Below are 25,753 nucleotides of genomic sequence, written 5' to 3' on the forward strand. Positions count from 1 at the left end.
CTTATTACTAAAATGCACAATCCTTTCACCCTACTAAAATAATTTTATAACTCCTCAGGTACAGAAAGTTTCCAAGAACTATTAGGCTATTTCATAATACAAGTTAATAGGAAACATCTGTATGAACACACAAATTTTATACTAGAAAAAATGCTGTTTCGCAATCACCACAGTTAATAATCAAGTTCAGCTACATTGGGCTAGTTCAATGTCAATGTTTCTAAAAAGTTTTAATACAAGTCTCCTCAAAATAAATTTAAAACCACACCTTACTTGTACCTTTGGTTTTTTGTGATGCTTTAATTGAAATACACATTTCAGCTCTAGCGCTCAGAAATAACAACTGTTCTTGTTTTACTGGACACAAAAATACAGTTATAAATAAGACTCAGTATTAAGTATCTCCAATCAATGCCAATACATACTTTTTCCTCCACAGGTAACTATGATTAACACTGCGTATCACTTATTCCCAACTTTGATGCAAATTACTGTCTCCCTATATTATGTAAGCAATTATGCCAATAAATCCAATAGACAATCTGGAAAGAATATGGCATCTGAAGAAATTAGAAAAATAAGCCTATGTTTTCTTCACTACTCAAACTGTGTTGCAAGTAGAAGCATACAGCTGGAAGATTTAAGGCAAACACTGTGTCAGGCACAAAGGTAAAGACTTTTGCACATGATTTAGCTAAGCAGTAAATCATCAAGCTCTGTTGATCTTTCCGCTATGACGGAATCAAGTCATAAAACCTGTTATTTCACACAAAGATACGATTTTAAATACAAAGGTTAAAAGAACACAACCAGAAAACAGCACATTCAAATACAATTATGTCAAATTGATGTGTTTCATAAAATGCTCGTAAATGAAATAATTGGGTTTTTAACTATGCTTTAAGAATAAAATTCTTACGCACGGTGTTGTTGTATGTTATTTAATTCTGTGTAAAAACATAGAATTAGTTATTAATCATACTAATCATGTCAAAACATGGGATTAAATAACCTAACAATACCATGCCTAAGAATTTTACCACCTGGCAGGAATTTCACATTTACATTTTGAAGTAGCATCATGGAAAGGCTATATTGTAGGGCATGCTACTGAATTACAGTTTTCTTACACAGTATTTATACTTTCTAAAGATTTCGGTGCATCCAATAAGCTCCACAATAGCACACAAAATGACAGAAAGCTTCTTGTTACACTAGTGAGAATCAAACATATCCATCCTTGTAGGAAGAAGCAAACTTTTTCAATTTACTAAATAAAATTCAATTTTACTTATGCCTCATTCAGAGGCTTCTGTTAAGTCGCTTGCGAAGAAAAGGTTCTGTTACAAAAAAAAGGCCTTTCATTAGAATAATCAATGATTTTTTTAAAACTGCCAAAATGATTTTAAATAGTTTCCTGAAAACCCAAAGTCTCTGAATCCAGAGGTGCAACCATGTGTTGACATTGCAGAACTACGTGTCCACACACAGCACATCTGGTCCCAAAACAAGGGCTGTGCCCCAGCGTAGCAGGGTGAAAAATGTAATTTCTGAATAGAATATATATCTCTTCAAATTCTGAAGTATTGCAGCAGTCCTAAAATTATCTTGTTTGTATGCAAGACAAGTTTGGATGCCGTAAGGGCAGAGTTTAGCATGCCCTTCATGGAGGATATAAAGCACAGTCTAGAGTCAACTATGACTGCAAGCATGGGCGACGCAATCTACTGTTTTGCTCCATCTCAAGTCGGTTCATGAGCTTTCAACATAAACTCCCTTTCCAGACTGAATCGGCAGAAAGCAGACAGATGCTAATCTCTGAAGTTGCAAGACAAGTACAATACGGCTGGAAGACAAGATAAAAACCAGGATGCAGTTCACAGGCAGTCCAAGCACAAGGTATGCTGTCTACCTTTCTGATGCTCTGCTAATGGTTAATTGTTCTTGTGGAAAACTACCTAATTTTATTTAGCTTTTAAATATCCGGACTCACTTATGTTCTGTTACATCTAGGTGTTAACTACTTAACCAGTGGACACTCAAGACTGCACTGGTATTCTGTGGCAATTTCAAAACATTTTTCAAAGTCCATTTTCAGCCAGCATCTATTTGAAATAAAAATCCATAGAGTTGGCTCTGTCATTAAGAACTTGGTTCTCTTTTGTTTCCGTGTTTTTAATACCAAACTTCACATAGGAAGAGAAGTTGTAATCATATGTTTAGTGAAACCCAGAATTTTGCCTCCTAAACTGTTATTTTTATCCCATTTTCCAAACACATCATACTTTCCTCACCAATACGTGATGCAAGCATGATGATATTGCTCCAGACTACAGCTTGATTAATAAAACCACTGAAGGCACACTTCAGTTCTGTAGTGGTGGATTAAAATTCATGGCGAGCTACTTCTGTCTTCCCCTGCCCTCCCTGCACATCTGGTAGACACAGTCATATGGCAGGCCAAAGACTACACAAAGCAGATGATTTACACATAGAGGAGTCATCCATGCTTTGATTAGAAGTATCTGGGCATATCAGAGGTACAGAGGACCAGCAAAACCCGCAACAGCTCTGTCCATTTTAACCGGACTCCTAGAATACCTCAAAACTGTTACGTTCACTATATAATTTGAACAAATACTACCTCCCTCGCTTTAAATAAAGATGTTATCCCTCAAGATGTGAATATTCCCCCTCAGAAAAAGCAAAAAGAAATTAGGTATCATCTCTCATGCAGAATATTTCCAGCCTGCTGTCTCCTTGCCTCAAACATCAGCAGTTCTGTCTTCAAGAGTGCTACTTCTTTGGACATCATCAGCTCAATGGCTTTTGAGCACTAGAGAGACAGCACAAAGTTGTTACTCCTCCCTAGCAGAATTTTTCAAAATAAAAGAATTTAAGGTACTTTTAAGACACTCAAACGTCACTGTTACAATACTGATGCAGCTGCACCCCAAGGTGACAATCTCCTGTATAAGACTGAATTAAATGTAAGAACATATACATTGTGCGAAGCAAAAACAACACTACAGCAACATCCAGAAGATACACCAACACATCACCACTTCTCAAGCCTAAGTTATGTATGTTGTTCACCATCAAAATCAAGAACTACAACAATGTTCTGTACTTTAAAGAAAAACCTTCCTCAAAACAAACCAAAGGTCTACATAAGATGAAAACACCTCAGCTGATGAACTCGCTGTCCACCGAGCCATCAAAATCCACCTCTTGGACACACTAATTCCTATCAGAAAAATTGTTACGCTTACTGTTACCGAGACTGCTGCTTCACTCGCAGGTGAAATAAATCCCATTCCAAATACGATCTCCACAAATCCAGTAGCAGATATCAAGTCATCTACTCTATTACTAAAGACTAAATTCTTTATTTGTTTTTGTGGGTTTTATGTGCATTCAGCTGTCATAAAAGCAGTAACCCATCAGAGTAGAAGCATCATGTAACATTTAACATAAATCTCACAAAACATGTAAGCCCCCCCTTCGCACTTTAATCATTTGCTAACAGTTACAATAAGATTGTATTAAAAATTTAAACTGCCCTACTTAGTGCAATTTACCTTCAAAGGTCCATTTCCAGAAAATGAATTTGAATGATATAAATGTCAAACACTTGATCAGATTTATTGCACTGAAGAATATTTCTCTTGATACAGATCAGACGAGTGAAGGCTAATGGCCTTAGTTTTATTACTTTTTAAGCATGTAATGGGAAAATTTAGACATTTTCCCAAGACTAAGCTTCGGCAAGAACGGTACATTTACAGAATGACAGCACAGAAGAAAGCTGTGCGATCTCTTTAGAGATGACAGGTTCAACGGCGTTGTTAATGGAGAGATTAATGTAAAGTATTTATCCAGATAATTTGTCACACAACAGTTAGGCCTGAGTGCCTCTCCGCTAAACAGGGACAGGAAAGATAAGCAGAAACTTCTGACTACAGGCAAGTTGCTCTACTGAATTGGGGACAAAATGGACAGTCTCAGGGAAGACAACTGAAGGCACACTGAGACTGTAAAATAAGGAGCTAAGTGATACTGCAATAGGTACAAATTAACCAGGCTTTGCAGGTGATTAGAGGACACACACTAGTCACCCAAGCATTGGCAAATTATAAAAAAACCGCTTCCAACCTCCCACCTTTCCATTCCCACCATGTTTTCCATAAACATGAAAAGTACTTCCAAAATACTATGAAGCAATAGGTTTGCTTGTCCAGAAAGATTTTTTTCTTTTAAACTGAAAGACAGCTGGGACTCCTCAGATTTCAATTAATGTCTAGGTACTTATCCAATCAATCATCAAGTGCTATAAATTTCCTATATTTCTCATTAGTTACTCTATTGCACAGCTTAAATCTAAACATACCTTTCCATGAGACTGTAAATTATGATGCATAAGACACTAGCAACTGTATCAGCCATCAGAAGAGGCATAAATAATGAGAGCAAGTCAACTCTATATACGCTAAACTGAAGCTGATTTACTCCTCACCATTTTTTTTTTATACAAAAGTATCACTGACAGAAGCACCACTAACATACTACATCTCTTGGAGCTTGTATATATGACTTGAAACCAGTAATGACCTGTTTGTATTAATATTAACAAGTTTTATGCACAAAATCCAATCTTCTATGGAAAAAATACTTCTTTAGCATCTCCCAGTAATGTTCCTTCACTAAATGCAGATAAGCAAAGGTTTGTTTTTCTTCAAGCTCTAAAGTTAAAATTGTTTTTGTGACTCTGAAAACTAACTTTGGCCTTTTCAAAGGGTTTGCATGTGGTGAGACACTCCAGAAGGTACCTAACCCAGCAGTATCTTGTGTGCTTAGAAATTTTGGGGTCTCTCATACTGAAACAGAAAAGAATATGTATTAATACATTTATTAACAAAATTCAATTAGCTTTTTAGTCTCAGACCAGCTTTATAATAATTTTTCTTCTGAATTAAAACTCCCCCAGGGTGATTAACAGGCACTTATGCTCTGAGTGAGGCATTGTTTTCTCTACAACTGATACCAGTCCCGCAAAGCCTGGCTGACAGCAGTGTACTGCTTTACTGTCTTCCAAGGAAGACTGAGAACTGACCTAGAATTTTAAAATCCAAGACAAGCAACATTTGCTTCACAAACAAAGCACAAATAATCCACAAACAAATCATAAATGTGTCACCAACACATGAAAACAAATTTCCATTTTCCTACCACATCTGCTTCATGCCTAGTTCCATCAACCGTTGACTTAAAATTGACTGTGAAGGGACCACGCTGGCTTCCGCAGAAGGCGGGACAACTCCTGCACTACCGGCAGCGGGTGCTGCCAGCTCTGTCCAGTGCCCACAGCCACAGCAGCACCGAGCTACACCCTCACCTCATCAGGTATGGCTCTATCTCACCCCAACCTTGTAAGGATAATGACGACTCTCCTCCTTGGAAGAAGCTCTGTTGGAAATTAAGGCTTCAGTTGTGCACGTATGTGTAAAGCATGAAAGAAATTAAACCCTGAGAAGACTGAATAATTTGACCAGTGCAAGGACTTTTTGTTAAGCAGCACACTGGGTAATTGCAACACACACATGTACTGGTGTACTTTCCCAATGGCTAATAAAGATTTTCCATTTCTCTGGAGAGTTTCCTGAGTGAACACAGTGTTTGCTACCGAGGAGAAGACAGCACTTGACACGGATGACTGAAACAGGCTCAAAAACACCTGCCTTCTGTTTCCATCTGTGTAAGATTTCTTAAGAAGTTAATTCAAAGTTTGAGAACTTATAGGAAAATTTCATTCAAGGGCTTTAAATCAAGAGCCAAAAGAAAAAAAAAGGAAAAAAACCCTCCACAAAATCAAAGAAAACCAAACAACAGCGAACTGAGGGCCAAAGTGCACTGTCTTGCTACTTCACATCAGTTACCAATTACCAGCAGATAATGAAGTGAAGTCAGATGTGCTGACTGTCACAGTACCCACCAAGAAACCACTTCTCGCCCCACCCCAGCCCCCCCAACCAAATCGCAGTTCAAATTAGCAAGAAAAAGCTCTTCATGGCAAAATTTTTGTACATCACTTGAAATTTTAATCATATCTTCCTTACATATCTTCCACATTTTAAAAATCTAATACTGGTGGAAGCCAGCTTATTGCCATGACATTTGCAGTACTACAAGCGCAGGCAAGCATTAACACAGGCAATAACTGCCAAGAAAACACAGCACAGGTATTTTTAACCCCAAAACTCTCAAAATGCTTTGTTAACTTGCACAGCTAGCAACCAATTGACACAAAACAAGTTTGCCAGAGTCCCCAATTTCTGTAATCCCTTAATAAAACTGGTTAAGCCCCTGTGCCCAACGCTTAATAGTCAGGATAATTTTTGTAACACAGAGACCGGCCGCGTGGTCCCATACATCTGCCAAGTAACTTTCCAGCTTACTACTAAAAAGCAAATGGAGCATGCATTGCTGAAACAAGTTTTCATGGATCTCAGGAAGATTATTACCTCTGGAAAGACAAAATTAACTAAATACCAAAATATGTAAAGAGAGGCTATTCAAAAAGTAGTATATTTTTTTTACAGATATAGTTCACTGCGTGCTTAATGATGACAAAAGTCACATTATAAGAATGATGCAAATGCTCCACTTTAATGATTCAAAGTTTCTTTCTACAATACCGAGGACTTATCACTACAAGCAACCTCATCAGATCAAACACTAACTTCAAAGTTCAATTATATACAATTAGTTTAGCGATTCTCTACTTTATAGCAAATTAAAAAAACCCAACCAACCCGCATGTATTTTTTTAAAACTCAGCAGCAAGTGCTGGATGTTTTCCGGCATAGGCAGGAATTCAGAAGACTAATGCCCACACTCATTCTCCCTTACTACACACACCACCCCCACACATTCGTGCAGGCTTTTAAACTCTAAATACACAAGTGCTAATCCCAGAGAAGCAGTTTCAATAGGATTTGCATATGCATACGGATTAGTTGAAAGGGAGCGATTTGCAATGCATTGCAGAAATCGCTTTTGAAGAACAATCTATGCTAATAATAAACTTTGATGTTTAAAACGTGTTTGTCACACAACAGAAAACATTACAAAAGGATTCTGTTTATTACACCAGTTTTAAATGTTTGATAGCTCAGACAAAAGCATCCCTTTATTATAAGAGAAAAAAGCCAGCTATTCTCTTTAATAATTATTACACTACACACCACAAACACACCCAGGAACAGACAAAAGTTAGAGAAACTGAGAGATATAAATGTAATACCAGCATTTTGACAGAGTTTTTTGTTTGACAACTCAGATGAGAGGGCTTTGGTATGCTGTATGCTAGAAACACAAATACCTCAGAGCAACAGCTGTTCGCTGGAACCTCGAGGGACGGCTAGGAGTGCCACGGCACGATGCTCTGACAGAACAGCCCAGACCACGGCTGCTTCTCAAGGTGAAGTCAGATTTTCTCACAAGACTCCCCAGGCTTGGTATTGCCCCTGCCTTTTTTCTGACAACCTCTGCTTCTACCCTGAGAGCAGGTTGTATTTCTAGGTGTGCCCAAATACACCGGTGATGCTCTGAGCAGGCTGGTGGTGTTCTCACAGTCGCTTTTATAGCAAGGGGCAAGAGGCATTTTCCCTTGGGTCTGCCTTGAGACAAAACGTGTTAGCTCTGCAATGCTAAGCAGCAAAGCCATGATGTGTCAAAAAATTTGAAGTTAAATCCACAAAAGACTGTTAAAACCAATGAGCAAGGGACAACATATTAGGGATAATTAAAGAAATCAAGCTTTACGCATTTCACACTGCCCTCTGTATTTGAGAATTTGTTGGTCAAGCTGTACAGAAACACATGCTGTAGAGCAACAGACGAGGTGTTAAGATGTTTTAAGATTTGTCAATAAAAATTTAAGGGGAAAAAAATCACATTAACTGATCATACCCTAGTAAAAGATCATAGCAGTAGGAAGAGCAACAAAGACCTCCTAGCAAGGCAGACTATCCCCCAAAACACAGCAAACGAGCCACAGTTTAGACAGGCCTCTTAGAAATAAACCAGGTGCCAGTAAGAAAAGGGTTGCTGCTGTAATAAGGAAAATGTAAACTGGCACTTTAAGGAGCTCATGATCTGCTGAAGCCCTTTTTGGCCCTTATCTAACCTTGTGGTCAGGTCTTCCACCCTCCATTACGGCATCATTAGCAACTGCAAAAGCAGGGTTAAAGAATCATCTTGCTAACAGATTTTACCAAGCAGTATTTTCTTTTTTACTCCTCACATTTGGATACATCCCCCGCGATTGAGCCCTGTTAGCAGCCCTGCTGTTACCGTTACTCAGTATGCAATCAGTTTGCTGTTCAGGTCACTTGGCGCAAAAAGAATTGCAGAAATTGTCACTGCTCTTTTCAGCTTCTGTCACCAGATCCACCAGGAACTGCAGCATGATAAAATCTAGCAGAAACATGTTTTCCATAATTCAACCTCTGTCAAGATGACAGGACATCTGACTTAGTTCTGTTCCAGTTCCCCCCACCTTCCCCTGACATTGAGAATAAGGCTCTGCAAGATGCAAGACAATTTAGCAGCAGCGTTATTTTCCAAAGGTACTAAACACTACAACAACACAAAATGCGTAATACAGACTAAAATTGCCAAGCACAGATAAGTTAGAAATTAAAACCTAAGCACCAAAAATTGAAAGCACATTTCTGCATGATATTAAAAAATGCCAGGTATTCAAAGAGGTGTTTAAAAAAAGCAGTACTTGATTGCTATCACACTGGACATGATAACTTGACATGTAGCAAAAACTGAGAGCAGATACTGTCATCTTTTCAGGCATGCTTACAAAACTGAACACAACCTCCATCTCTGGAGGAAGAACAATCACAGTCCTTCAGATTAGTGCCTATGTCCATATCAGCACACAGAACTAAAATTTAATCTATGGGTGTAAAACAGACATTACTGACACCTACGTGTTCAATAGTAATTTTTAATATTTGATGGAGGAAAACTAATACAGCAGGGCAGTAACAAAAATCACATCCTATTCATGGCACTGAACGCATAAGCAGATGAGGCAGAATACATCCAGAAACAGCATCTCCAAGTTTACAGCACCAACTGTAGAAAAGGCAGAGGTTTTAAAAAATAAGGATTTTTCAAACTTCCTCCCTCTTCCAGATTTTGGTTTCACTTCAGCTTTTGATATTAATAGAAAACAATTCCTAAGCGCTTGCAAGATGCTCCACCAATGTGCTTGTAACATCCTCTCTCAAACACAGCTTACGTGATCCTATAAAATGCACTGCTTATGCCAATCACCCTCAGGTATACTGCCAATAAAGAGCAATTGACCACCAAATAACTATCATGCTTCCTGTCCCAGGATTTCTCTTTGAGTTTGCATTAAGGGATATAAACCTACTGGAACGCTTCTTTAATATTTTGATGAAATATATCAACATCCTTGTTTCCATTTAGTGAAGAGTTTGTATGTGACAAACTAAGTCTTTCATTTATTGTATTAGTCAGAAAATGTAGCAGCTGCTACCTACTCCACAACATCAGTAGCTCTGCATCATCGTCTTCTAGGTTTCAAGAAACGTGCCTTACTCCATATATTTCACTTTAAGACTTAAAGAAAGGGCCATAAAAAATTGTGAAGTCACATGAAAAGTTCTGCAGAGATTACTGTTTTCTACAAGTAACCTAGTGAATGACACACCATAGCTAGAAACTAAACCTCCCTGGAACTTTTATTTGCACTACACCATTCAAATCCTCTGTACAAATTACAGTACTTTTAAATACCATAACCGTGGACTGTATCTCCTCATCACATCACTTAATTCCAAGAATGAGAAAAACAGATGCAGACATGTCATCAGAAGATTTCTTTCTCTTCTTTCCCTCATTTGTTTTTGAATACAGGTGCAGATCTGAAGAAATCTGATGGAGCAATACAAGTCTCAAAGTCCCCAAAGCCTGCAAATCCCCTGCAATTTTCATGAAAAGTGGCAACAACGCAAAGGACATGTGAGAGTCCCAACAAACTTAATGGCTGTAACACCAAACAAGTGCCAAGCATGAGGGAAACCCCATGCAAAAGAGATCTTGTAAGTCCCCAGGAACAACAGAAAAAAAATCTTGAACCATAATGCATAAAAAGTGTGAATTTCAGTTAATGCAAAAATACAAATCCAAGGAAAAGGGGGCTCTAGTACAGTTTGTTACACTGCTTGCACAAACTCCCGCTACTTTCTAGGCTGGTCCTACTGATGCTAACTGCTCCCCAGGATGAAAATTTCTTCACACTCTTGCTCTTTCTTCAGGAAGTGCTCAATTGGTATAGCTCATTTTGAGACCTTCTATAAGATATTGACTTCAGATATTGAATAATTCCCTCCTACCAACTAACATGGGACCCTCCCATAACAACGTAAAGTCTGATTTATGATACCAGAATTGATGGAGAATATACCATCTAAGGGTATGGGTGTGAAAGATTAAATGGAAATCAGCGTGCCTGGGGAGATACTCTGCAGAAACATAAAAGGAGCCACTACCAAAGCACCTATAAAGTGAAATTATTGTTTCTAGAACTGCAAAAACTACATCTTCTCATTTATTAATGGTGCATAGGAGTTATGGGCAGGTAGGAGTAAGGGAAAAATTCCATACTAAAATAACATCAAGTTCCGAGTAAAACATATGCAGAAACAGACTTCACAAGACAAGCCATATCAGATTTGTACATCTGTATCTTTTTCTTCTACCAACTTGAGTTACTAAATCCTTTGAATTTTCTGATTCAGTTATGCAAAGCTCAGAAGAAAATTCTTTAAAGACAGTTTATAAGACATATTAACACCTATTTAAAAATTCCTGTATCTTCCCTAAGCAATACTAAATAGGAAAAGAGAGAATAGCACAAGGTGGTATTCAAGTAAAGAATTTAGCCAGGTAGAGAATTACCACTTCTGCGCTCGACTATGGCATGTTCTTGGAGGGATCGACAGCAAACCCAAGAGGCACATCCTCCAGCAAGCAAAACGTCTTGGCAAGGGCTGCATTTGGTCATAAAGGTCCACTGCATTTGGACCTAAAGTCCTACTGTCATGAAAGGCTATGAGTTGTTCTGTTTAAATTTGTTTTTCTTTTTTAAATCAGGAAGCATATAAGGCACCTAAAAATTTCTTCTCTCTCCCACATGGAATGAAGAAAAATTGAAGTTTGGGAACTTCTGACGATGAACAGCTTACATGTCACTGCTGTTCAAACTTAAGAGCAATAGCCAAGTCTAGAAATACTGCCTGTCAGTGTCAGGAACGAAGCTGGTGACAGAGGAAGGCCTCAGCTGGCACAGTTATCCCTCAAATCCAGTGTCTTGTCCACAAAGGGAGGTAGAATCTAAGTCTCTAACCGCTTTGGATAACCTTGGCACGCCGTGAGGCCCAGGGCACTGAGTCAGGGCACACAGCCTGGCTCTTGGTGAGACCCTGTTACCAGCTAACAAGCAGCGCTAACCAATTACAAAGCTAATTGGCCCGAGTTCTCAACTGGGGGAGGGGGAGCTGCCACCCAGGACCCCTGGCACGGACCCTTCCCAGGAGGAAAGGGGCTGGCAGCGAGGAGCAGCACCTAGGGCAGCCCTTTCCCCAGGGCTCACTTTTGGGGCCTGTTCTGTTTAATATCCTTATCAATATTCTGGATGAGGGGATCGAGTGCACCCTCTGTAAGTTTGCAGATGACACCAAGCTGTGCAAGAGTGTCGATCTGCTTGAGGGTAGGAAGGCTCTGCAGAGGGACCTGGACAGGCTGATCGATGGGCCAAGGCCAATTGTGTGAGGTTTAACAAGGCCAAGTGCTGGGTCCTGCACTTTGGTCACAACCACCCCAGCAACGCTACAGGCTTGGGGAGGAGTGGCTGGAAGGCTGCCTGGAGGAAAAGGACCTGGGTGTGTTGGTTGACAGCCAGCTGGACATGAGCCAGTAGTGTGCCCAGGTGGCCAAGAAGGCCAACAGCATCCTGGCTTGTATCAGGGATAGTGTGGCCTGCAGGAGTAGGGAGGCGATCGTGCCCCTGTACTCGGCACTGGTGAGGCTGTACCTTGAATATTGTGTTCAGTTTTGGGCCCCTCAGTACAAGAGGGACATTGAGGTGCTGGAGTGTGTCCAGAGAAGGGCAAAACAAAGCTGGTGAAGGGTCTGGAGAGCAAGTCTGATGAGGGAGCAGCTGAGGGAGCTGGGGTGGTTTAGTCTAGAGAAGAGGAGGCTGAGGGGAGACCTTATCACCTTCTACAACTACCTCAAAGGAGGCTGTAGTGAGGTGGGTGTTGGTCTCTTCTCCCAAGTAACAAGTGATAGGACAAGAGGAAATGGCCTCAAGCTGCATCAGGGGAGGTTTAGATTGGATATTAGGAAAAATTTCTTTACTTCAAGAGTGATCAGGCATTGGAACAGGCTGCCCAGAGAGGTGGTGGAGTCACCATCTCTGGAGGTATTCAAAACACGTGTAGATGTAGCCCTTCAGGGCATGGTTTAGGAGGCATGGGGGTGCTGGGTTAACAGTTGGACTTGATGATCCTAGACATGTTTTCCAACCTTAACTGACTCTATGATTCGTGCTGGTGGTCGGGCAGGATGGGGGATCCCTGATGGCTGCTGGGGAGAATGGGGGCACAGGCACCCAGCCACAGCCACCTCTTCCCACCGTCCTTCATTTACACCAAGATGTTACATTAAAGCCTTAATTTTATGTTCATTTACCACCAATTGGTGCTTAAAACAAATGGGGCTGAGGGTGTGTTGCTCCAGGTTAAGCCATAGTAGTAAGGACAAAAATTACATCTCTCATTTCTTCTTCTTAAAAAAATAAGGAAAATACAAATATCTAGACCCAATAACCAAAAATATTTGTTTCCCAGTGTTGCTGCAGCACAGAGGAGCGTGTCAAAGTTTTACCAAGCTGATCTGCTCCACCTTTGACTAGCCTAAGTAATGGGCATAGTGGCATGTCACTTCAGACACCGCACCGCAGCCACGAGCACTCTCCGAAAGGTCACCCCTGGCACCTTATCAGAATCAAAGAAATTCCAGGAGCCAGAGGAGCTGCTCCCCAGCTCTGGTCCACACTTGGCTCCCTACTGCCCCAGCCTCCCACTCCCAAATCAGAGAAGCCTTCAGGCCATATCTAGTGCAAGAGTATTGCATCTTCCTAAAAAGGCTGTCAGCAGAATAGGACTGAGACTTTATTTACTTCCCATTAGACTGATTAACATTTCCTAATGAAAATACATCTATAAAAGCTGACTTGATAATACTGATAGTAAGTGACAGCCTCTCCCTGCAATCCGGCTGTACAAGGATTAATTTGTCATCTTCCATCCATTAATGGACAGTTTGTACTTCAAGGTACCCCACCCCCCAGCCCCCGTTCAGACACAGTTGTTCAACATAACATTAGAAATATTATTTGGATTTGGAAATAAAGTATTTCTGGTAAATGATTACACACAACAGACACACTCAATAATAAAAGATTAGTTTAATTTGCAAATAAAGCATCCAGAAATAATGGCAACAGCACAGCACCACAGCTAAAAGGTCCAAAGTGTGAGGCAGCAATGGCCTCTGCTGTTACATACCTGTAACTCTTGCCTCAGTATTCAGAGGTTTATTACTATTTTGGGAATTTTTATTTCAAAATTTGTGCATTATAGCTATACACCCAAGGTAGAACCTCCCAAACGTGTGTTTGACAACTCAGGTAACAGATACAGATATCCTACCGCATGCACAGCAGAATAGGGTATTTGAGATTTCACCTTCTCCCTTGTTTAGGACACGTGTCAAAGTACTAAAAAACAAACTCCAACCCTACATAAACCCCAACCCAAACCAATGCATTTTTCCTAAGACAGACATGGCAGCAGTAATGCCATCCATGGTATCCAAGACAAATGAGTTGCATCAGAAAACTTCCACCAAATGTGTTTTCATGGGATCGGTTTGTCTAACAATACCATAACAAGGAGGCTCTAAACTTTGACATTGTGGGTCAGACTACAAGCCCTTAAGATTGGCTTCATCTCCCCAAAACTAAGAAATTTTTAATTTATCATACTAACATGACCAACCAGTAGGTTTTCAGCATTTTGCCTTACACATACAGAGTTGCAGTAGTAAGTTACAGCAATAAAAAGGATCTCCACATTGGAAGTTTACACTGAAAGATATTTACATCTTCTACTTTTCTCACTAGCAGTCCCCTGCTAAGCTACAGTAACAGACTCAGCTCTCAATCAGAATTAGATTCAAACCCTTTTGTTTAACACCCAGTGATGCAAACTACACGATGGTAAAATTTTATCCTCTAAATATTTCAACATTTATTTTTCCTTTGTGATGGCAGAAGATTGCATAGCACACAGTTAAATGGGTCAAAGAGAATCTGAACATAAAGAAGAGAAAGGCATGCAATTATGAATACATCATGAACAAAAATAAAAGCAATTCTTATGCATTAATGGTACATGAAGCTAATTCAAGAAGGCTAAAATCATTAAAAAGGCATCCTGGGGCAGTACACAGTCATTACAATACTGTGCTGACAAGAAATATTAAAATGATCATTTCCAATGTCATTGATAAAATCCATTCTGATAAGCAGGGGGAAAAAAAACCCCAATTCTTAATTGAGAAATCTGAAGTAAAATGGATCTTATCAGCATTCGATCTTATTTTTTAAGTTAATTCCCCTGCCCAACAATTCCCAATTCCAAATATCAAAAGCTAAAAAAGAATTTATTATCCTCCATCGCTGGGCACGTTAAGCTAATCCCACGGAAACTGGAATTTTTCTTTTGTATTTCAGACAGATTCAGGGCCTGCTTGCACAGCTCCCACTTCAAACAGCCTCAGGTATTAGACCCAAGTGGGACAACGGTGAAGGTTAAAAACAGCCCTCTATAAATGTCCAAAATCCTGCTTCACTTCAGAGTACATACTTCTACACAAAACAGTTCATCGTCACATCACAAGATGCCTGAACACTTACTATGCTTAGGAAACTACAAGCTCTATCACGCTATCGAAACAGTTTAATTTGCAAATTATTATTGGAGTATGGGAAAATGAGCAATTCATCATACAAACATTTCAAAGAACTAAGAACCACCATCCCAACAACTGCTGTTCACAAATCATGGCTTCCAGCTTCTTAAAACACTAGAGACCATTTATCTAAAAACCACAGATATACATTAATTAAGCATCAGCGTTCATAAAAAGTTTCTGCAGATGAAAGTGAAATATTGTAAAGCAGTGTTCGTGCTACAAAAGTATGACCCTATGCTGTTACAAGCAATAGTGAGCTTATCAACTGTAATGTAGCATTGTAAACAGTGTATTTGGATTTAACTAAAGAATAAAGTACCATTTTCATAATAACAAACATTCCAGTTAAATTATTCTACCACTCAACTGGGGAAAACAGGAAATGAGCTACAAGAGACAGAAGTCGTAATAGATGACCTCTGTTAACAGAGTTCAGTGGGTGCTTGCATGGGCAACAATTAGAAATTCAATTTCTAATGCGTCCAATGAAGAAGTGAGTATAACACCCCTTGATGCCATTTCCATTTTCTTCATCCAAAAGTTAGGTCTACATCACATCAAGGCAGAAAACAGAAACAAGAAACTAGATTTTAGGAAAAGCTTGTAAAACAGCATCTTCTGTAACAAAGCTACTAATTGGTGCGTGAAAGGAAAGTCTGATGTAACTAGGACCGGTAACATACTGGGGTTTGGACACTGGAAGTTTACAGTTTCAGATTTACCAACTCATGGGCAATTCAAACTTCTTGAAAAACAGAAGAGGGAGAAGAAGAATAGGGTACATTTGGACCACAAACTACATATGTAAATCACAACCAATGCAAACCATTGCATAGTATTTGACTTGATTAAAAATAGGAGTCGTTGCGAGCAAAATGAGAGCACTAAGGCTAATGTGACTAAACCAAGCCCTAACTCCACCATTGCATCCGCTACAATATCCACATTTTCTAAAGAAGAATCCATGGCTACCAACACAATACTAAAAAACGTAAAAGTAGTAAAGCATTCATCAAAGTTACAATCCAGCAAAAGCTGTGGGACCTTGGTCACCACACTGAAATACCCTTGACAGAACTACCACAGCAAACACTTGGAATATCTAAATACAGAGCACAACCTACCCTAGAATATAGTAAGTAGTGATTCAATCCTATACCTAAATTCCAAGATGGATATCCACCAGCTGGGGGCAAAGTCTAGAAACAATTTCAATACACAGAACGTGGTCTTAATTGGTATAGTAGCTCCATGACTTGTGTACAGCTACTAATCTGTTAACAACTGTTCCTCCTCAGCTACAAACAATACAAAAACCCCATCTTATCCATTAATCTATTAATGAACATTTTTGTAATGCGATAATTGGTCTATACCCCTTTCAAGTTTGCTGAAAAACACAGTTAATTTATGAAAGCTGCTGGCACTGACTCAGGGTTTCCTCAAAATAATAAGAAATGCCTAAGAGCATACTGGGTGAAGAATTACTTAGCCTGTCCCTCCTCCCCATATCCCTTCTTCCCCTGTTCATTGACAATATTTTAAAAAGAAAAAAAAAACCCCAACCAATTCCTGAGGTAAAGTCAGGCTAGACTTTCTGATATTGGATAATCAGCTCGATTTATTCTGGAGAGGATCTGAACACAAAGATAAGTTATTAATCGCTGCTGTGTGCTGCTTCCTTTTGAGCAAACAGGGCTCAAAAGTCCCTTGAGGGAGATCAAACAGGCAGTCCCTCAAAAGGTGGTACTGCAGAATTCACTTCCATTTAAAAAAAAAATAAAAATAGAAATAAGCCAGGGGTATGAGGTCCAAGTCACGTACCCAGGCAGATGTTTGGATCCCTTGTTGAAAAGGGGCCCAACTTGTTTAGTATAACGATGAGGAATAGCCACTCCAGTATAACAGCAGCTTCAGAGAAGATGTGGTACTAAGCAGAAGCCAGCAAGGTAACAGACTGGCTGCACACAGGCTTGCAAAGCACTAAAACATTCTATGTCCCAGTGATGCCAAGTCACAAGCCATTCTGGGCAATTTTAGTAAGTTATATCAGGTGCGATTGTATGCATTTTACACTTCGTGCCTATTAACACACAAAGAAGTTGAAACAAAATTGGAGTATGTGTGTAAAGCTAGGGTGCATTTCATGATACTGAGGGTTTTTTTCCTACCGAACACAATTTCACAAAAGATGTAACCTGTTCTTTGCTGAAACAGTAAAAAAAAAAGCAAAGTTATTGTCATTAGTCAAAGGCTTCCACAGCATTCGTGGTCATTAAAGCAATGGTGGTATAGCCAGCACCGACAGTGCTGGCTGGTGCCAAGAGACAGCCTTCCCCAACAGACCACGTAGCTCCCAGTAAGTCAGCCTCCTGATGTATGCTCCAATGATAAATCATATCCTTTTTCTAAAGGAAGGATAATTTACAAGTTTTCTTCAAACTTCTGTACTTCTTGCCCTTCAAAGGTCTGGATAGAGACTATATGAACCCTCTGAAGAAGCCACTAAAAACATTGTTATATGCCCAATTCAACCTGAATGTCGCAGAGTTGCACAAGCCAAGCAACATTTCATCAAGTGCTTCCTATTAACGAGTTGCACTGTTCATTCACACCCCCTCATTTAATGGGGTTAAGAAGTTGCTTTGTTTCCTGCTGAAATAAACAAAAATTATCAGGAATTGGATTTCATCCCATCTGGCAACTGTAACACATTTGTACAGAAGCATTCATAATCCTATTAGTTGGCAAGTATTAAATAGTTGGTTGACTGCCATGTAGGTAAAACAAAACCTTGATATTTCTTAAACACATGATGTTTGTTAATTCTTTCTATTTACTACCGAAATTTAGCAGAGAGACAAACTTCCTGGAAGCTTACACGTTTATCACACTAGCTTTTTTGCCAAGAGACTTCTCTCTCCAAAGGTCCCTGAGGGAAGGGGGGGGGGGGGGGGAACCAGACTGTACAAAGATCCACAAACACCACAAACTGGAATATATAAATAAAAATCTAACTATAGCTAGCACTCAGAAATACATGTACTAAAACCAACCCCTGAACAGTTCTTGGAAACTCATATTCAAAATAGACAATCTAGGCAGTGAAAACAGTAATTCCTGCAACTCGTTTAAGTGAAAACAGTGAGGAAGCAGAAAGCTTTGAATGCTTTTCTCAAAAATCTTAACCAACAGGATGGGTAAAATACACTTATCTGGAATTAAACCTAGTGCAGCGCACGTCAGTATTTCCCATTCAAAAATCTGAATGTTTTTCTTTTTTTTTTTTTTTTTATTATTATTTTAGCTGACTTTGGAGACATCTCTGTAGGTACTGACTTGACCCTGCCTCACACAACCACAGAGAGCATGGGTCTTTACAGTGAAAAGCTGGAAAAAAAAAACCAAAACCACAGAACTAAAGAGCTCCGAGAAGTACATCAACATAATTAAGAATGTTTTTACATGCAGAACTGCTGTGATGAAGAGCTGACAAGTTCAGCCACCAGACAACCACGGTTAGAAGACAGCAAAGCCCCAAGGCACCTGGCTGGATTTCCACTAGAGGGAGCACAAAGCCCATCTCATACAGCAAAGCCTAAGTTCAGCCTCGCTTCCCCAGCGACAGAAGTTCTGCCAAGGGATAACTGTTCCAAAATAGCTGCAGATGGTCAGAAAGAACTTTTCTTACTCTATTTATTTTTTTTTGACATGGTACACAATGATCCCAAGTACCTCCTACAAGGCAAACTAGAACATTGCTGCTAATGATGTTTTAAACCACTGTTAAGCAGCCAAGTTTACTTCTAAACCCCTACAGGAGAAAGTCAACTTCTAATACTCCATGAATGCCATGAGTTCCTTCTCATGATTACCCTATTCCTATCAATTTTCTCAATTTATTCCCACTTTCTCAAATGTGGAAGAATTTTTTATTACTTTGCACAAATAGCCTCTCAACATCTCCAGGAGCACTAAATCAAAACAAAAAAACCCCCAAACTTTGCTAAAATAAAGAAAGCGTCAAAGAAAACTGAAAATAAATGAAGGCTAAATAAAGTAGCTTAAGGTGCTTAAGACTAAAGGTGCTGGTAGAGAACAAAACACCATGCATGTGCCATGTTCGGCATAATGAAGCCTCTACTGCACTTAAGACATTTTAACAAAATAAATACCTAAACCCAAGGATTTTCTTTAACTAAACATTAATGAACACTTGGAAAACAGGCCAAGTACCTGAGCTATCTGACATCAGTGGGTTTTTAAAAAAAAACAACAAAACAAACAAACAACAAAACCAGCTACAGTATTGTGTGATACACTGGATGAAAAAAAGTAATCTTTACCGTCTTGGAAGACTCTCTCCACATTGAGTCCATAAGTAGCACAGGTTTCGTAGTAAGTACATCTCTTGAGATCATTCGATAACTTCCTCGCTCTGGCATCGTCTATGACACGTGGATTACTGGAACTTATAGCATCTACAGCAATAGCAGGGAAAAAAAACCATATTTAAATATAATTTGAAAACATTGTCTTAAAATTATTAGTAACCAGGCAGTGCATTTAAGTACAAACCATGAGACACTTAGAATTTTTAGTAAACAACAGGGGTGAGCATCACTCCAATTTTATACTTTGTTGCTAAAATCACCAGTATGCTGACTGATACCAAAAACCAGAAAAAACATCCTAAAATACTACTTCATTACCTTAGAAAATATTTAGGTCACTAACCGCAAAATATACACAGCCACATGAAAGAACATGAGCTCTGATGTAAAAAATGCTTAGAAAAACAAATGACTGATGACTATAAACATGACAAATCATAGAATCATAGCATGTCCTGAGTTGGAAGGGAGATGCAAGGATCATTGACTCCAACTCCTGTCCCTGCACAGGACAACCCCAAAATTCACACCCTCTGTCTGAGGGCATTGTCCAAGTGCTGCTTGAACAGCATCAGGCTTGGCACCATGACTCTCTCCCTGGGGAGCCTGTTCCACCACTCTCTGGGTGAAAAACCTTTTCCTAATACACAACCGAAACTTCCCCAGGCACATCTTGCTGCCATTCCCTCGGGTCCTATGATTGCTCACCAGAGAGAAGAGATCAACACCTGCCCCTCTTCCTCCCCTTGTGAGGAAGCTGCAGACCGCCATGAGGTCTCCCCTCAGTCTCCTCTTCTCCAGGCTGAACAACCAAGTGACTTTAGCTGCTCCTCATACGGTTTCCCCTCCTAACCCTTCACCAGCTTCGTGGCCCTCCTCTGGGCACTCTCTACTAGCTTTGTATCCTTAATATACTGTGGCACCCAAAACTGCACACAGTACTCGAGGTGAGGCTGCACCAGCGCAGAGCAGAGTGGGACAATCCTCTCTCTCGACCAGCTGCAATACAGTGCTTGAGGCACCCCAGGATGTGGTTGGCCCTCTTGGCTGCCAAGGCACCTCATGTTCAACTTGTCATCAACCAGAACCCCCAGGTCCCTCTCCATGGGGCTGCTCGGTCCCCAGTCTCTGTGTACATCCAGGGTTACCGTGCCCTAGCTGCAAAATCTGGCGCTTACCCTTCTTAATCTTCATACGGTTGGTGATTGCCCAGATCTCTAGTGATCTAGTGACAAATGATTTTTAGGACTCCTATAAATACCAGCACTGGCTTACAAGTAACCTTCACCTGTAAAGTGTGAAGGACAAAAACACGGCATGTTTGTAAGGACAAGAATATTTTCAGTAGAGAAATAATGGGATGGGGGGAGGAACAGTACTAGGTATTACTGCAACACTCAGGGAAAGGGTTTTAGAGTTGCACAAAAGATGCTTTTCTTAAACAAACAAAAACAAAGAAAACTACCACCAAAAAAACCCACCCACACACCACCAAGCTAGGCAACACTAGGACAACTCCGTTGTTATTCAGAATGGCAGGTAAGAATAACAAAGCTGTACAGGACTGCAATTACCATGTTGCTAAAAATCTAGAGCCCAGTTCTTCCCTCAGTTCCTCATGTGTGCCTTTTTTGGTCCTTCCCATTTTTTAGGCTAGTTCTCTCTGCATTTAGCTCAGTCACAGAGAGCCAACAGTGGGCTAATGAGGCCGGGCTGGAAGCAAAGAACTCTGCTAAACCCCAGCCCTGAACCCATGGCACGTGCTACACCTCGGTCGAGGCAGACACTGGGCAGCTTAACATGAAACAGAGATTTTTCATAGAGGCACAGGCTGCATCACTGACCTGGCTTTTAAGTCACAGCCAAGACTGGATCCAGGAAACTCATCGCAAATGACTGAGTCTCAAACCTCGAATTAGAGGCGCCCATGAGACATTGTGTGAACATACTGCACAGCCAATAAAAATAATATTTTTCTAAACAAGTAGTAATACTTTGTGTCTCTCTGCAAGAGCTACTTGTCATGTGTGCTTTTTAACTCCAATTTCTAAAGCTTATCCATAGGAGCTGAAAAAACATATTATACCAGGGGAAAAACGGGAAAAAAATAAAATCCTGCTAACTGATAAGAAAGAAGTTTCATCATCATTGCTCTTGTAGCAAAGAACTCTACAAAGGTTATATTGTTTGTCTGTTTGTAAAGTGATAATACTATGAACAAATCTTAAAAAGCAACTTGTTTTCTCTCCAGGAGTAATTGATTAGCTGTGGCAAAAAAAAAAAAAAATCATAAGTGGAAACAGCAGTACAATCTATTCTACAAAACTGCAGCTACCACCCAGCCACTGTGACAGGCACTGATTTCAGAGTTTTCCTAAAAATCTGCTACTTTCCGTAGTGGCAAAACTATCTTTGCTCTCAGGAAAAAAAGCACCACTTTAATGTGAGCCTGAAGTCAGTGACTGTTGCAGTGCTGTATTTGAGGCTCAGTTCTGGGCATGACACAACCACATCTCAACTTACATTATCGCTACCTTCTCACGAGATCTAATTAATAAAATCAGAGCGGTTTCTTGGAAAGCTAACAGCAGATTCTTAGGTTTTTTTGATCAGCAGAGGGCGCTGAAAACATTTAACCAGAAAATTGATCAGCAACACTACGGCTTCAAAAAGTTTGACTTTTGAAGCAAATTCAGTGCTACAGCCTGGCCCACTGCAGAACAACAAGGCAGAGGAGAACACCTGGAAGCATCAGGCAAGTGCTAACGTTTTGGGAGAGATTTAATTTCACAGCTCATTTCAAAAATACAAGTCAAAATCAACAAGCTGGATGTTGCACAGGTGTATTTCAAATATATTTTTAACAGAGTCACTTCACAGTTTGACAGTCAACGTAGATAAACTGTATTTGTTTCTGATGTTTACTCTCAGAATTAGCAGTATTTCCGTTTTTAGCCACATTTTTTTAAATCCCTGTTGCACAAGTGCTGCAACAGAAAACAAGCTTTGAAAAACAAAACTCCTTTCTGGTAACAACTGGAATGAGATGGAAAACCATACCCCAAAGTGTCAGAAAGTGCAGAAAGGGAAGCGCTTTCAGGGAAATGTTTCCCCCTCTCCTTTTTCAAGCTTTTTAAGTTTAAGCTAAACCACGTGGCCCTTCAAAGGAGTTTGTTTCTGCTTTTTGACTGTAGTTTCTGCTATCCCAGGACTTTTTGTGCACCTACTTCCCTCTTCATCTTTTATCATCTGTTTCCGCCTAAAGCCCAGCTGCGATTCTTCCTTCTGTGCTGCCCACACTTCCCCTGCCTTCACGTGAGTGCACTGCTGGCACAGCTCTGCAGGCAGGCAGGGGAAAGCAGATCTTTCTCTGACCACACAGCTGACAAAAAAAAAAAAAAAAGCTGAGAAAACCAGTGATAAGCTTCAGGATCACCCAAAACAGTGAGTGGCATACACTAACAGGGAATATGCCCAAAATCAAATCTACAACAGCAACTTGCGATGCTTGTGTTCTCCCCCTAACACAGCACAGTAACCTGACAATATATTGAGAGCAATGCTTTAGTATGAAGGATTCACAAAAATGTCTGTACTATGCTTCCCTAACAGCAGCTCTGTAAAGGGAGAAGTCTGAAGTCCAGCACCTAGGCAGGAACTCCTCAGTTTTGGTAAGAATTATCACAGGAGTGACATCTACATAGCTAGGTGCAGAGCAGCCTCAACTCTTGTGATCTACTCCATGCAGCAAACCAACTGCAGTAGGGGAACCTGCTAAAACATTACTGTGATGCACTGGGGCAAAACAAGACAGGGAATATCCAAAAGACAGCTCAGATGCAAAAGAAACTGAAAAACTCCTGGTACCTTTTCTTTGCCACATTTCCCCATACAATACCTGCAGCTAGCTGCTGTTCCAGAAGGGCTTTTAGAAAAACAGAACGGTGGGGGGTTGTTTTAGGAGGCTAGAAGCTACACTAGCATTTGGTTTGAAGAATGGTGTACCTGAAAGATTGCACAAGGGCACAGCAGTTCTGTTTCTTAACACAGTGTTGAAGGTTTTCGATCCCTGATCCATCTGCCTCCTAGGAATGCCAAGGCACTGATCACTTCTAGACTGCCAAGCTAAAGGAAACAAGTTTTACTTCAGAACTTCATTACAGAACCGGTTCATCTGTCCAAACTGAACATTAGCCTCTCCCTGCTGATCAAGAAAACCACCATGACTGGCAAGCATGAAAAATACTTTTTTTTTCTTCTAAGTTGTCATTGCTGAAGTCCTACACTTCCTCTCCCAAAGGTGCACATGGACACTTGTCTCCCAACTCAAACTGGGCCTTGCAATGCTACGGCCCTGTGGCAAGCCAGCTGAAGAAGTCCAGATGGCAGAACATCACCGTGCTGGTTAACCAGCAGTTTATCCACAACCTCTCATCATCAGATGAGTGGCAGTGCTGATACAAGAGAGGGGAAAAGACAGGACGTGGCTTTGCCAGCTTGGAATAATCTATAAGGTCACAGAAATACACTCGTAAATCAAGACTGCACTTACCCTGGGTTCCCACTAGTACCATTGGAATTTCACTAGTGTTACGATAGTTAGCCATACGGCTGTAGTAGTGGTAAACAGTCTGGAAGCTGATTTCATCTTCCAAGCTGAAGACAAATATAACAGCATCCACCCACATGGCAAACTGCAGAATAAAAATGGAAAAGACATCCTGTGAGAAAAGCAGTGAAGAGGAATAGCAGGAAAAAAAGACACATTCTTACCTTACTTGGAGAGAAATACGCGTCAGAGAAACTTTGTTAGTGACAATAACCAAGGCCTGAGAAATAGCATATTATTTCTAAAATGATGAATCAATATTCATCACTCAAGGGACGGGGATCAGGGATACCCAAAGGTTTCTCCTCACACTCACAACTGCATCTCTTCTTCACTGGTATATGATATTATAAGCCCAACTACTATCAGTGTACATTGGTTTTGATTAACAGAAAAATAAAATATCACAGCCTATCAATCTGTGAATTATAAATGAAACTACTGATCTCTAGGCACTTGAGTGCCCCATTTAGCGTGTTATTTCCCCACCCCATGCTCAACATGCATGCATGCATGCTGATGTTTCTGTTAATGCCAGGACAAGTATTACAGTTATGGTTTTACAAGCATTGCTAGTAATTCTCACATCTTGACCAATATCCAAAAGCATTCATTCCAGATTTCCAATTCTCCATTATACAGACACTCTTAATTGAGTAAACAGTACCGAATGGCTCGTTCAGCTTTCAGTGTGAAAGCAAACTCTTCTCGATTGGCATCAATAATCTGCTACAAAACATGTGGATACGCAGGCCAAGGCAAGGTGCTGCTTAAGTGACCGTGCAAGTGATCAAGTTTTAGCTCATGAGTGAAACAAGATTCTTGAAACACATTTAACATACAATAAACATACACAGGACATAAAAAAAAAGGCTTAAGCTTACCTCACTGCCTTTATTTTTCCCTAAGTGACTCCATTCCTACCCAAATTTAGACCAATGGAAACAAGTTTCAGCCATCGGTATTCATGCTCTTCATTATATTACTACTGCAATATGCCAGGTAGATTGGGGACACACTGAACATACAGCAAGCTGCAAGGAGGTTCATCTGGGAAACATTTATATACATTTTGCTGAGTTTTACAAGACTAGCCTACGTTTCTAAGCACTTATTTCAGCCCTACCAGCTCCTGAAGTTTTGTTTGTGCTCTTGCAGTATTTGAACTTCTTCAACCCCTACTTTGCAGATTCATAGGATATCAGCTTTTAGTAAGGCATCCCAAGCTGGCATTTGCAAAGGGGAGAAAAAAAGAGCCGGCAGTATGAAGTTACATCCTCAAGTTGCTGAGCTCATTAAATTTTCCTTTTTCAGAAGCAGGAGCTAGTAGTACTTCTTGCCTATTTTTCATACGGCATATTAGCTAATAATTTAAGTTAATGTGCATATTCATGACTGTATTGTACTTGAAACCAACCATGTCTCTTATAGTTACAGTGTAAGAATAGCCAAAAATGTTTTGAGGTTTTCAAGACAGTCAGGAGATGATGTTAGGGATAGGACTATCTACACAGAGCATAGTTACTGCCAGAGTAAGGTCAGCTACCACACTATTAAATTTGAACTATTCAAACCAGAAGATCTAACCAAAGGAACTAGA

General features: G+C 40.1%; 1 protein-coding gene across 3 annotated transcripts in view; it reads right to left on the bottom strand.

Moving 5' to 3' along the window:
• AGAP1 (ArfGAP with GTPase domain, ankyrin repeat and PH domain 1) overlaps positions 1-24,235 on the bottom strand; it is a 240,221-nt gene extending 215,986 nt beyond the window's left edge. For all 3 annotated transcript variants that reach the window (XM_064452169.1, XM_064452170.1, XM_064452168.1), the window contains exons 1-2: positions 24,097-24,235; positions 19,497-19,631 (exon numbers count right to left, since the gene is read on the bottom strand). In XM_064452169.1, coding sequence (XP_064308239.1) covers positions 19,497-19,631; positions 24,097-24,232 — 271 coding nt within the window. In that variant the 5' untranslated portion in view covers positions 24,233-24,235. The remainder of the gene's footprint in view (positions 1-19,496; positions 19,632-24,096) is intronic.
• Between the last annotated feature and the right edge of the window lie 1,518 nt (positions 24,236-25,753).

Source organism: Phalacrocorax carbo, chromosome 5, assembly GCF_963921805.1.
Source record: "Phalacrocorax carbo chromosome 5, bPhaCar2.1, whole genome shotgun sequence".
NCBI lineage: Eukaryota > Metazoa > Chordata > Aves > Suliformes > Phalacrocoracidae > Phalacrocorax > Phalacrocorax carbo.